The 13,828-nt window shown below is 58.3% G+C and overlaps 1 protein-coding gene across 3 annotated transcripts in view; it reads left to right on the top strand.

Moving 5' to 3' along the window:
• Positions 1-341: 341 nt before the first annotated feature.
• Positions 342-13,828, top strand: part of imp4 (IMP U3 small nucleolar ribonucleoprotein 4) — a 54,792-nt gene continuing 41,305 nt past the window's right edge. For 2 of the 3 annotated variants that reach the window (XM_072488040.1, XM_072488042.1), the window contains exons 1-4: positions 342-433; positions 8,161-8,269; positions 10,064-10,147; positions 10,562-10,671. In XM_072488040.1, coding sequence (XP_072344141.1) covers positions 431-433; positions 8,161-8,269; positions 10,064-10,147; positions 10,562-10,671 — 306 coding nt within the window. In that variant the 5' untranslated portion in view covers positions 342-430. The remainder of the gene's footprint in view (positions 434-8,160; positions 8,270-10,063; positions 10,148-10,561; positions 10,672-13,828) is intronic. The other variant, XM_072488041.1, reaches the window with a different exon arrangement.

A 13,828-nucleotide genomic window follows, 5' to 3' on the forward strand; every position in this document is an offset into this window, starting at 1 on the left:
TCAGGACGAAGCTCCTCACCCCAGGAATCAGGAAAAAGCAAATTGCTGCAGATTCTGGAATGTAAAACAAACAGAAACTAGTGGACAATCTGAGCAGCTCTGACAGCCTCTCGGGGGAAAGGAGCGAACCTTTCTAGTCTGGATCACTCCTTGTCAAAGCAGCTCTCACTTCGCCACCAATCAGGACACGGCTCTGCACCGCTCCGCCAATCGGACCGCACAGGACAGGGGAGCTGCCAATCAGAGGCCGCCAACGTTCTCCACCCGCTGCCTGCATCCTCCTATCACAAAGCAGGACGGCAGCTGCTCCGCCATTCACAGTGCCCGCCGCCTCCTGCGTCAGCAACTGGCGCTGCGATAGGCAGAGGAATCTCAACCAATATAATAGCGCGACACTGGTGTGTGCTCAGGGAAGACTGGAGCGGCGACAATGGTGAGGGAGTGATGGTGTGGCTGTGGGAGGGAGGGAGTGATGGTGTGTCTCTGTGGGAGGGAAGGAAGGAAGGAAGGAAGGAGTGATTGTGTGTGTGTGTGTGTGTGGGAGGGAGGGAGTGATTGTGTGTGTGTGAGTGAGAGAGTGATTGTGTGTGTGTGTGAGTGAGAGAGTGAGAGAGAGTGATTGCGTGTGTGTGAGGGAGTGATTGTGTTGTGTGTGTGGGAGGGAGAGAGAGTGTGTGTGAGAGAGAGGGAGACTGAGAACATAGAACATTACAGTGCAGTACAGGCCCTTGGGCCCTCGATGTTGCGCCGACCTGTGAAACCACTCTAATGCCCATCTACACTATTCCCTTATCGTCCATATGTCTCTCTCTTTGAATGCCCTTAGTGTTGGCCAGTCCACCACTGTTGCAGGCAGGGCATTCCACGCCTTTACTACTCTCTGTCTTATCTATCTCCCCTCAATTTAAAGCCATGTCCCCTCGTGCTAGACATCACCATCTGAGGAAAAAGGCTCTCACTGTCACCCTATCCAATCCTCTGATCATCTTGTATGCCTCAATTAAGTCACCTCTTAACCTTCTCTCTAACGAAAACAGCCTCAAGTCCCTCAGCCTTTCCTCATAAGATTTTCCCTCCATACCAGGCAACATTCTGGTAAATCTCCTCTGCACCCTTCCCAATGTTTCCACATCCTTCCTAGAATGCGGCGACCAGAATTGCATGCAAAACTCCAAATGCGGCCGCACCAGAGTTTTGTACAGCTCCAACATGACCTCATGGCTCTGAAATCAATCCCTCTACCAATAAAAGTAACACACCGTACGCCCTCTTAACAACCCTCTCAACCTGGGTGGCAACTTTCAGGGATCTATGTACATGGATACCGAGATCTCTGCTCATCCACACTGCCACAAATCTTACCATTAGCCCAGTACTTCTTCCTTCCAAAATGAATCACCTCACACTTTTCTGCATTAAACTCCATTTGCCACCTCTCAGCCCAGCGCTGCAGCTTATCTATGTCCCTCTGTAACTTGTATCATCCTTCCGCATTGTCCACAACTCCACCGACATTAGTGTCATCTGCAAATTTACTCACCCATCCTTCTATGCCCTCCTCCAGGTCATTTATGAAACTGACAAACAGCAGAGGCCCCAAAACAGATCCTTGTGGTACACCACTAGTAACTGGACTCCAGTCTGAACATTTCCCACCAACCACCACCCTCTGAGGGAGAGAGAGTGTGAGGGAGAGGGAGAGGGAGAGTGTGAGGGAGAGGGAGAGTGTGAGGGAGAGGGAGAGTGTGAGGGAGAGAGAGAGTGTGAGGGAGAGAGAGAGTGTGAGGGAGAGAGAGAGTGTGAGGGAGAGAGAGAGTGTGAGGGGGAGAGAGAGAGTGTGAGGGGGAGAGAGAGAGTGTGAGGGGGAGAGAGAGAGTGTGAGGGGGAGAGAGAGAGTGTGAGGGGGAGAGAGAGAGTGTGAGGGGGAGAGAGAGAGTGTGAGGGGGAGAGAGAGTGTGAGGGGGAGAGAGAGTGTGAGGGGGAGAGAGAGTGTGAGGGGGAGAGAGAGTGTGAGGGGGAGAGAGAGTGTGAGGGGGAGAGAGAGTGTGAGGGGGAGAGAGAGTGTGAGGGGGAGAGAGAGTGTGAGGGGGAGAGAGAGTGTGAGGGGGAGAGAGAGTGTGAGGGGGAGAGAGAGTGTGAGGGGGAGAGAGAGTGTGAGGGGGAGAGAGAGTGTGAGGGGGTGAGAGAGTGTGAGGGGGTGAGAGAGTGTGAGGGGGTGAGAGAGTGTGAGGGGGAGAGAGAGTGTGAGGGGGAGAGAGAGTGTGAGGGGGAGAGAGAGTGTGAGGGGGAGAGAGAGTGTGAGGGGGAGAGAGAGTGTGAGGGGGAGAGAGAGTGTGAGGGGGGGAGAGAGTGTGAGGGGGGGAGAGAGTGTGAGGGGGGAGAGAGCGAGTGTGAGGGAGAGGGAGAGCGAGTGTGAGGGAGAGGGAGAGCGAGTGTGAGGGAGAGCGAGTGTGAGGGAGAGGGAGAGCGAGTGTGAGGGAGAGGGAGAGCGAGGGAGAGGGAGAGCGAGTGTGAGGGAGGGGGAGAGCGAGTGTGAGGGAGGGGGAGAGCGAGTGTGAGGGAGGGGGAGAGCGAGTGTGAGGGAGGGGGAGAGCGAGTGTGAGGGAGGGGGAGAGCGAGTGTGAGGGAGGGGGAGAGCGAGTGTGAGGGAGGGGGAGAGCGAGTGTGAGGGAGGGGGAGAGCGAGTGTGAGGGAGGGGGAGAGCGAGTGTGAGGGAGGGGGAGAGCGAGTGTGAGGGAGGGGGAGAGCGAGTGTGAGGGAGGGGGAGAGCGAGTGTGAGGGAGGGGGAGAGCGAGTGTGAGGGAGGGGGAGAGCGAGTGTGAGGGAGGGGGAGAGCGAGTGTGAGGGAGGGGGAGAGCGAGTGTGAGGGAGGGGGAGAGCGAGTGTGAGGGAGGGGGAGAGCGAGTGTGAGGGAGGGGGAGAGCGAGTGTGAGGGAGGGGGAGAGCGAGTGTGAGGGAGGGGGAGAGCGAGTGTGAGGGAGGGGGAGAGCGAGTGTGAGGGGGAGAGAGAGTGTGAGGGGGAGAGAGAGTGTGAGGGGGAGAGAGAGTGTGAGGGGGAGAGAGAGTGTGAGGGGGAGAGAGAGTGTGAGGGGGAGAGAGAGTGTGTGTGAGGGAGGGAGAGCGAGTGTGAGGGAGAGGGAGAGCGAGTGTGAGGGAGAGGGAGAGCGTGTGTGAGGGAGGGGGAGAGCGAGTGTGAGGGAGGGGGAGAGCGAGTGTGAGGGAGGGGGAGAGCGAGTGTGAGGGAGGGGGAGAGCGAGTGTGAGGGAGGGGGAGAGCGAGTGTGAGGGAGGGGGAGAGCGAGTGTGAGGGAGGGGGAGAGCGAGTGTGAGGGAGGGGGAGAGCGAGTGTGAGGGAGGGGGAGAGCGAGTGTGAGGGAGGGGGAGAGCGAGTGTGAGGGAGGGGGAGAGCGAGTGTGAGGGAGGGGGAGAGCGAGTGTGAGGGAGGGGGAGAGCGAGTGTGAGGGAGGGGGAGAGCGAGTGTGAGGGAGGGGGAGAGCGAGTGTGAGGGAGGGGGAGAGCGAGTGTGAGGGAGGGGGAGAGCGAGTGTGAGGGAGGGGGAGAGCGAGTGTGAGGGAGGGGGAGAGCGAGTGTGAGGGAGGGGGAGAGCGAGTGTGAGGGAGGGGGAGAGCGAGTGTGAGGGAGGGGGAGAGCGAGTGTGAGGGAGGGGGAGAGCGAGTGTGAGGGAGGGGGAGAGCGAGTGTGAGGGAGGGGGAGAGCGAGTGTGAGGGAGGGGGAGAGCGAGTGTGAGGGAGGGGGAGAGCGAGTGTGAGGGAGGGGGAGAGCGAGTGTGAGGGAGGGGGAGAGCGAGTGTGAGGGAGGGGGAGAGCGAGTGTGAGGGAGGGGGAGAGCGAGTGTGAGGGAGGGGGAGAGCGAGTGTGAGGGAGGGGGAGAGCGAGTGTGAGGGAGGGGGAGAGCGAGTGTGAGGGAGGGGGAGAGCGAGTGTGAGGGAGGGGGAGAGCGAGTGTGAGGGAGGGGGAGAGCGAGTGTGAGGGAGGGGGAGAGCGAGTGTGAGGGAGGGGGAGAGCGCGTGTGAGGGAGGGGGAGAGCGCGTGGGAGGGGGAGGGGGGGAGCGCGTGGGAGGGGGAGAGCGCGCGGGAGGGGGGGGAGCGCGCGGGAGAGGGGGGAGGGGGGGCGCGGAGGGGGGGAGAGGGCGGAGGGGGGGCGCGGAGGGGGGGGAGAGGGGGGGCGCGGAGAGGGCGGAGGGGGGGGGGAGAGGGCGGAGGGGGGGCGCGGAGGGGGGGAGAGGGCGGAGGGGGGGGCGCGGGGGGGGGGGGAGGGGGGGCGCGGAGGGGGGGAGAGGAGGGGGGGAGAGGGGGGGCGCGGAGGGGGGGAGGGGGGGGCGCGGAGAGGGGGGGGCGCGGAGGGGGGAGGGGGGGGCGCGGAGGAGGGGGGAGAAGGGGGGGTGCGGAGGGGGGGAGGGGGGGGCGCGGAGGAGGGGGGAGAAGGGGGGGTGCGGAGGGGGAGAGGGGGGGGCGCGGAGGGGGGGAGAGGGGGAGAGGGGAGGGGGGGAGAGGGGGGGGCGCGGAGGGGGGGGCGCGGATGGGGGGGAGAGGGGGGGGGCGCGGATGGGGGGGAGAGGGGGGGGGCGCGGATGGGGGGGGAGAGGGGGGGGAGAAGAGAGGGGGGGGAGAAGAGAGGGGGGGGAGAAGAGAGGGGGGGGGGAAGAGAGGGGGGGGGGAGAAGAGAGGGGGGGGGGAGAAGAGAGGGGGGGGGGAGAAGAGAGGGGGGGGGGAGAAGAGAGGGGGGGGGGAGAAGAGAGGGGGGGGAGAAGAGAGGGGGGGGGAGAAGAGAGGGGGGGGGAGAAGAGCAGGGGGGGGAGAAGAGGGGGAGGGGGAGAAGAGGGGGAGGGGGGGGAAGAGAGGGGGGGGAGAGAGAGAGGGGAGGGGAGAAGAGGGGAAGGGGGGGGGAAGAGAGAAGGGGGGGCGGGGAGAGAGAGGGGGGGGAGAGAAGGGGGGCGGGGAGAGAGAGGGGGGGGGAGAGAGGGGGGGAGAGAGGGGGGGGAGAGGGAGGTGGGGGGAGGGGGGGAGGGGAGGGGGGGAGGGGGGGAGGGGGGGAGGGGGGGAGGGGGAGGGGGGGAGGGGAGGGGGGGAGAGAGGTGGGAGGGGAGTGGGGGGAGAGAGGGGGAGGGGGGAGAGGGGGGGGGGAGAGAGGGGGGGGGAGAGAGGGGGGGGGAGAGAGGGGGGGGGGAGAGAGGGGGGGGGGGAGAGAGGGGGGGGGGAGAGAGGGGGGGGGAGAGAGGGGGGGGGGAGAGAGGGGGGGGGGAGAGAGAGGGGGGGGGAGAGAGGGGGGGGGAGAGAGGGGGGGGGAGAGAGGGGGGGGGGAGAGAGGGGGGGGGGAGAGAGGGGGGGGGGAGAGAGGGGGGGGGGAGAGAGGGGGGGGGGGGAGAGAGGGGGGGGAGAGAGAGGGGGGGGGAGAGAGAGAGAGGGGGTGGGGGAGAGGGGGGGAGAGAGAGAGAGGGGGTGGGGGAGAGGGGGGGAGAGAGAGAGGGGGTGGGGGAGAGGGGGGGGGAGAGGGGTGAGGGGAGGGGGGGGAGAGAGGGGGGAGGGGAGGGGGTGGGGGAGAGGGGGGGGGAGAGGGGTGAGGGGAGGGGGGGAGAGAGGGGGGGTGAGGGGAGGGGGGGAGAGAGGGGGGAGGGGGGGAGAGAGAGGGGGGAGAGAGAGAGGGGAGAGAGAGAGAGGGTGGGGGAGGGGTTGGGGGAGAGAGGGGGTGGGGGAGAGGGGGGGCGGGGGGGGAGAGAGGGGTGGGGGAGAGGTGGGGCGCGCCGGGGGGGAGAGGGGGGGTACAGGGGGAGGGAGAGGGGTGGCGCGAGGGGGGGGAGAGGGGGGGCGCGGGGGGGGGAGGGAGAGGGGGGACGCGCTGGGGGGGAGAGGGGGGGCGCGCTGGGTGGGGTATAGGGGGGGCGCGCTGGGTGGGAGAGGGGGGGCGCGCCTGGGGGAGAGGGGGGGGGCGCGCCGGGGGGAAGAGGGGGGGGGCGCGCCGGGGGGGGGAGAGGGGGGGGGCGCCGGGGGGGGGGGAGAGGGGGGGGGCGCCGGGGGGGGAGAGGGGGAGCGCGCCGGGGGGGGAGAGGGGGAGCGCGCCGGGGGGGGAGAGGGGGAGCGCGCCGGGGGGGGAGAGGGGGAGCGCGCCGGGGGGGGAGAGGGGGAGCGCGCCGGGGGGGGAGAGGGGGAGCGCGCCGAGGGGGAGCGGGGGCGCGCGCCAGGGAGAGGGGGAGGATGCGTGCGCCAGGGAGGGGGCGTGGGGGCGTGCGCGAGAGAGGGAGGGAGGGGGGGCGTGCGCGAGGGAGCGAGAGGGGGGGCGTGCGCGAGGGAGCGAGGGAGGGGGCGTGCGCGAGGGAGCGAGGGAGGGGGCGTGCGCGAGGGAGCGAGGGAGGGGGCGTGCGCGAGGGAGCGAGAGAGGGAGGGGGGGCGTGCGAGAGGGAGGGAGGGGGGGGCGTGCGCGAGGGAGCGAGGGGGGGGGCGTGCGCGAGGGAGCGAGGGAGGGGGCGTGCGCGAGGGAGCGAGGGAGGGGGCGTGCGCGAGGGAGCGAGGGAGGGGGCGTGCGCGAGGGAGCGAGGGAGGGGGCGTGCGCGAGGGAGGGGGCGTGCGCGAGGGAGGGGGGGGCGTGCGCGTGGGAGGGAGGGAGGGGGCGTGCGCGAGGGAGTGGGAGTACGTTGCGTGTGGGGAGGGGGAGAGCGCGCGCATGTAGGAGGGCGAGAGTGCGCATTGTTGCTCGTTTTAGCCTTAGTTTAATTGCTCTTGTTTTATCACTTTTGCTCTTGAGTCGCCAGGTATCTTTCTGATACCGCCACGTGGTTCAAGTCCGAGTAATGATCAGTAATCCAACACACCGCTTCGTAAGAGTTAAATTAACGCACTTTTATTATATACTGTAATCAATACTTACACATTAATTCTACTTCTAAGCTACTTCCTACAACTAACAGGCCAATACTTAACTTTGGGAATGGCCCACCAGGTCAGGGAAATGAATGTCCTTTCGTATGGGTTCTGAGCCTGCGGGATTCAAAGCTGGTACAGGTCGATAGCTAGGAGCGCCTCACTCGTAGCGAGCGTTGATGTAGGACTTACGATTTGAGCAGTGGTTGCAGAAGGTCAGCAGAAGGGTCTCGAAGGGTGCAGAAGGATGAAGAACCCGTAACAGCCTCCCCGAACAGGCGACGGAATGTGGCGACTAGGGGCTTTTCACAGTAACTTCATTTGAAGCCTACTTGTGACAATAAGCGATTTTCATTCATTTTGTCAGAAGAGCCGATTTGAACTTGGACTCTATTCTCGTAGTCCCCAGGGGCTTCCCGCCTTTCGGGCGGACCGCCTTTCGGGGCGGACCTTGAACCTGGTTCCAAGTGATTGGACTTCGTTCCAATCACTTGGTTCGATATTCTCCAATGCTGGAGTGATTCCTTGATCGAGGGGCGGTTTTGGGGTGGTCGTTCACCTCTCTTTGTGTCGGCTCCTGTTGGCGCCGAAAAGTCTGGGTTGGCTTTGTGTGTCTAATTTGTTGCACATTGTTCCCGGGAATTGCTAATTAATATTCAGATGGCTGGTGTTTTGTGATGTTGAAGGCTGCAGGTATCGATTCTGTCTGGCCTCCCCAGAGGCGAATACAGTTTTACCTGCAGCTGCTTGTTTTAGTCCTGTTGGCTGATTTTCCCATCAGCCTTTTCCGTTCGTCATTTTAAATCGGGGTTGGCCATTTTAAATTGGGAGTTAGCCATTTTAACTGGCTACAGCGTGCGGGAGGGGGAGAGTGCGCGTGCGGGAGGGCGAGAGTGCACGCGCGTGCGGGAGGGAGAGAGTGCGTTCGGGAAGGGGAGAACGTGCGTGTGCAGGAGGGGGAGAGCGTGCGCGCGTGTGGGAGGGGCAGAGCGCATGCGTGCGGGAGGGGGAGAGTGCGTGCCCGTGTGTGCGAGGGGGGAGAGTGCTTTTCACAGTAACTTCATTGCAGTGTTAATGTAAGCCTACTTGTGACAATAAAGATTATTATTATTCTTTGAATCCACGCAGACGCCGGGGGAACGTGCAAGACCACATCCACACATTTATCCATGTCCCCCCCTGTCTCCCCCCCCCCTCCCCCTTCCTGCCGGGGCGGTCTCTGTGCCCCGCGCGCTCTTGGTTGAGAACGTTGCGGTGTATTCACTGAAATCTCTTCAATTGTTTAGCTACGGCGGGAAGCTCGACTGCGACGCGAGTATCTGTACCACAAGGCACAGGAAGATAAACTTCGGAGCGTCGAGGAGAAGAAACAGAAGCTCAAGTGTGCTCTCGAAGGTGAATGTCTATCTTCTGTCACTATCTTCTGATAGTGTCTCATCTAACGCCATGCCATGCCTAATCCTGCGAGTGTTTGACTGGGGCAGCCTCTGGGAACTTTGTATCTAACCCCATGCTGTGCCCATCCTGCGAGTGTTTGACTGGGACAGTGCGGAGGGAGCTTTACTCTGTATCTAATCTAAGGCACAGCTGAGTGGTGCCAGTGTACATGTGAAACTTGATATCTTTCAAATGATATCACCAAGGAGTCGCTTGTAGATAAGAAATAGGTGGATCCAAAGGAAGGTACTTCTGGGGCCTGGTTTTGAGGGAGCGGGGCAGGGATTGTGGTGGTAAATGTTGTAGCAGTGGGAAGAAAACCATTGTAGGTGATTCTCTGGCCCTGGTTTAAGGCATTTGACTTAAACCAGCAACCACCATACCGCCCAGCTGGTGACATGAGGGTTAAGAGCATGTTGTGATCACGTCGAACGTTACAGACTGGTGGAGGAGCATGAGGAAAAATAGTTTACCACAGTCGCACCTCAACGAATATCAGTTCTGACTTTGATCAGAACTGTTTCAGTATTAGGGCAGGGCTGATTGGAGGGATGCAGAATTGCAAAAGCGAGAAGTCTAGATATGAATTTGGGAGGTGCCGTCACACTCGAGAACTTTGGATTGGTAACGGAGGGTGACAGCAGATTTGAAGTTGGAGGGTTGATGGGCAGTAGCTCGGGGGAGGCGGTGACGCAGTGGCATTGTCACTGGACTCGTAATGCGGAGACCTGGGGCAAGATCCAAGGACCCAGGTTCAAATCCCACCATTGTGAAATTTCAATTCAATAAAAATGTGGAATTTAAAGTCTACTGCTGACCATGAAACCATTGTCGAATGTCATTAAAAACCCACTGATTCAGTAATGTTCTTTAGAGAAGGAAATCTGCTATCTTTCCCTGGCCTACCTTATTTGAGCAACACGGTGACACTGGTTAGCACTGCTGCCTCACAGCGCCAGGGACCCCGGTTCAATTCCAACTTTGGGTGACTGTCTGTGAAGTTTGCTTGTTCTCCCCGTGTCTGCGTGGGTTCCTTCTGGGTGCTCCGGTTTCCACCCAGAGTTCAAAGATATGCAGGTTTGTTGGATTGGCCATGTTAACTTGTTCTTTATGTCCAAGGATGTGTGGGTTGGGTTCCAGGAATGGGGGTGGGGTGCTAGGTAGCGTACTCTTTCATGGGTCGTTGCAAACTCCGTGCCGAATGCAGGGGTTCTATGATCACTTTGTGTAACCACCACCTAAACCTAGTGACCGGTGGGTGGGGGAATACTGTCGATTCGCCAGCTCTGAACCCAGCTGGGAAGATTAAGTAGATGCAGGGACTCATCTCATAGATGAATAGAACCATAGAATTTCTGCAGTGCAGATGGAGGCCATTCGGATGGAGGCCTGAAAGAGAACCTTCCCCAGGCCCACTACCATTCCCATAACCCACTTAGCCTTCTTGGACACTAAGGGGCAATTTAGCACGGCCGATCCACCTAACCTGCCCATCTTTGGACTGGGCTCATGGACCAGTCCTTTATGGCAGATCGAGAGTTTCACTTTGCGGAGAAGGGGGCAGTGACAGAAACCTATTGCAGCCCTCTAATGTTTGCATGTTTAGCTCTGAGTACTGTTTCCCCCCTATACTTCCACCACTTTGTTCTTCCTGCTGCAGGCAATGCCAACAGATGTCATTTTATTTGGTGGAAATTTCTTGGTTTGTGTTGCTGTGACGGGTTTTATCTCTTCTCCTTTTCCCTCTTGTAGAAAACAAGCTGATTCCCACGGAGTTGCGGCGCGACGCACTGGAACTGCAGAAGGTTCTGGAATACGATGATGAAGGAGGCGAGGGTGAGAGCAAGTCATCTCTCTCAAGACGATGCCGGAATAGAGAGAATGGGGCAATACCAGGCATCCTTGAACTTGAGCTGTGGGAGGGGAGGAAATCTGAGGGAGGGCAGGTCTTCCTAGCTTGCAAATCATATGGGTTCAGCAATGTGGGAAATGTGCGTTGAGCAGCCAATTTGAGGATCAAAAGATCATGTTGATGCAGTGCATTTCAATTGCCGTGACAGGTCAGAGCTGGGATGGAGTGTTGTGTGTGTCAGGGTGGGTTACGGAGCTGGTGGGGTTGTACTGGGTTATGGTGCGGGTGAGGGTCGGGTCACAGTGCCGGTCAGACTGGGTCAGGTCATGGTGTGGATGGGCAGTGTCAGTGTGGGTTATGGTGGGTGATTCTCTCATTCATTAATTTGTTCTCCACAGGAATAAGCAGCCAGATTGATGATGAGTACAAGTGGGCAGGGGTGGAAGATCCAAAAATTATGATCACAACGTCCCGAGATCCCAGCTCTAAGCTCAAACAGTTCGCCAAGGTGAGAGTGATTGTTCCAGTGGAGAGTTCCTGGTTCTCTGTAATCAGGTTAAGGAGGGGATCTCTTTGTTTTGAAGTGACCTGCCATTTCATATTTCTGTGGCACTGTGTGACTATTTTGAGTGACCTGCCGTTTGATATTTCTATGATACTGTGACACTTCTGCCTCCCCCACCCCCACCGCCTGTTGACGACCCAGTACTCCTTAAAGAAGTCAGGAAACAGCTTCCACTTCAAGGTGAACCCTTCCACCTCTCCTCCACCCCACGAATGGCAAACTTAACTTCCACTGTGGCCGCTGAGCCTCCCTCTGAACCAGCTGCAGGTCCACCCAGTGCCACCGCTGCCAGCAGCGCATTATCCAACACAAAGAAAACAATCTCGGAGTATACCAGATGCACGTGCGAACAATACAAAAACTCCTTCGGCCTCGGCCTCTCAAACTACCACATGCACGCCATAAACCTCATCAACTCCTTCAACTCCTTCACCATAGCAGAAACCTTCAGGGATCTGGGACATGACCAGTCCCGTCTAGGATCCCGAACAGTGTTGAAATCTCCCCCCATAAACCAGCTGATGCGTGTCCCAGTCCGGAATCTTCCTTAAGCCCAGGCTCAGGAAATAAACATCATCCCAATTTGGGACATAAACATTCACTAGCCCCCATCACAAACCTACCCCCAGGATTGGATACGATACAGCAGACCTCAAAGACTACCCTCTTGTTAACCAGCGCCACCACCTCACTCATCTTCATATCCAGCCCCGGGTGGGTAACCTGCCCCACCCAGCCCTTCCTCATCCTCGTCCTGTCCCCCTGCTTCAGGTGCATCTCCTGAAGAAAACACGACATTCACCTTCAAACTCCTTTAATGGTGTGCAAATGCACAACTGTTTGCTGGGCCAGTTAAACCCCGTACATTCCATGTAATCAACTGGGTCGGGGGGCTCTCTGCCCCCCTCTCTTGCCGGTCAGTCATACCCTCGCTCTTCCTGGGGCCCTCCCCAGGATGTCTGCTGCCATTCCCTCTTAACCAACTGCGTCACATCAACAGCACCTACGTCAGCATTCCCCCCCACCACCCCACCAATATCTAAAAGCAAACCCAACCCCCCATCTCCCTCCTCTAGTCGACTCCCCACTTCACTTCCGTTAACTTGCCAACCAGCCAGCATGTTGGCTCCTACCCGAGACGTCCGACTACCCCCCTTCCCCACAACCAATCCACACCCACAATGCCCCACGACCAGAACAAATTGAAAAGGAAGCATGCTCACCAACTCCACACGTATTTCATTCAATGCTCCAATCTGCCTGTCGATTGAAAACACATTCCCCACTTTGACATCTCCAAAGTTCAGTGTCCTCATACACCTCCCAGTCCATGGTCCCTCAAATTCATTCGCCTCCTCTGGCGTATCAAAATAAAACTCCCGATTCTGGTGTGTGACCCATAGGTGAGCAGGATACAACAGGCCAAACGTGACCCCTTGTGAGAGCGAAGCCTTGATCCGATTATCAACTCCGCAGCCAGGTCCTGGTATAAGCTCAGTACGTTTACTTCCCAGATGCACTTCATCAGCAAACTTACTAATCAGACCAGTTACATTTTCTTCCAAATCATTTATATATACTGCGAACAGCAAAGGTCCCAGCACTGATCCCTGCGGAACACCACTAGTCACAGCCCTCCAATTAGCACCCTTCCATTGCTACTCTCTGCCTTCTATGACCTAGCCAGTTCTGTATCCACCTTGCGAGCTCACCCCTGATCCCGTGTGACTTCACCTTTTGTACCAGTCTACCATGAGGGACCTTGTCAAACGCCTTACTGAAGTCCATATAGACAACATCCACTGCCCTACCTGCATCAGTCATCTTTGTGACCTCTTCGAAAAACTCTTATCAAGTTAGTGAGACGCGACCTCCCCTTCACAAAACCGTGCTGCCTCTCACTAATACGTCCATTTGCTTCCAAATGGGGGTAGATCCTGTCTCGAAGAATCCTCTCCAGTAATTTCCCTACCACTGACGTAAGGCTCACCGGCCTGTAGTTCCCTGGATTATCCTTGCTACCCTTCTTAAACAAAGGAACAACATTGGCTATTCTCCAGTCCTCCGGGACATCACCTGAAGACAGTGAGGATCCAAAGATTTCTGTCAAGGCCTCAGCAATTTCCTCTCGAGCCTCTTTCAGTATTCTGGGGTAGACCCCATCAGGCCCTGGGGACTTATCTACCTTAATATTGTTCAAGATGCCCAACACCTCATCTTTTTGGATCTCAATGTGACCCAGGCTATCTACACACCCTTCTCCAGACTCGACATCCACCAATTCCTTCTCTTTGGTGAATACTGATGCAAAGTATTCATTTCGTACCTCGCCCATTTCCTCTTGCTCCACACACAGATTCCCTTGCCTATCCTTCAGTGGGCCAACCCTTTCCCTGGCTACCCTCTTGTATGTGTATCTGTAAAAAGCCTTGGGATTTTCCATAACCCTATTTGCCAATGACTTTTTGTGACCCCTTTTAGCTCTCCTGACTCCTTTCTTAAGTTCCTTCCTACTTTCCTTATATTCCACACAGGCTTCATCTGTTCCCAGCCTTCTAGCCCTGACAAATGCCTCCTTTTTCTTTTTGACGTAGCCTACAACATCTCTCGTTATCCAAGGTTCCCGGAATTTGCCGTATTTATCCTTCTTCCGCACAGAAACATGCCGGTCCTGAATTCCTTTCAACTGACATTTGAAAGCCTCCCACATGTCAGATGTTGATTTACCCTCAAACATCCACCCCCAATCTAGATTCTTCAGTTTCCGCCTAATATTGTTATAATTAGCCTTCCCCCAATTTTGCGCATTCACCCTAGGACGACTCTTATCCTTGTCCACCAGCACTTTAAAACATACTGAATTGTGGTCACTGTTCCTGAAATGCTCCCCTACTGAACCTTCTACCACCTGGCCGGGCTCATTCCCCAATACCAGGTCCAGTACCGCCCCTTCCCTAGTTGGACTGTCTACATATTGTTTTAAGAAGCCCTCCTGGATGCTTCTTACAAACTCTGCCCCATCTAAGCCCCCAGCACTAAGTGAGTCAATATTGGGGAAGTTGAAGTCTCCCATCACAACAACCCTGTTGCTTTTACTCGT

This window comes from Scyliorhinus torazame, chromosome 22 (genome assembly GCF_047496885.1).
Source record: "Scyliorhinus torazame isolate Kashiwa2021f chromosome 22, sScyTor2.1, whole genome shotgun sequence".
In the NCBI taxonomy this organism is placed as follows: domain Eukaryota; kingdom Metazoa; phylum Chordata; class Chondrichthyes; order Carcharhiniformes; family Scyliorhinidae; genus Scyliorhinus; species Scyliorhinus torazame.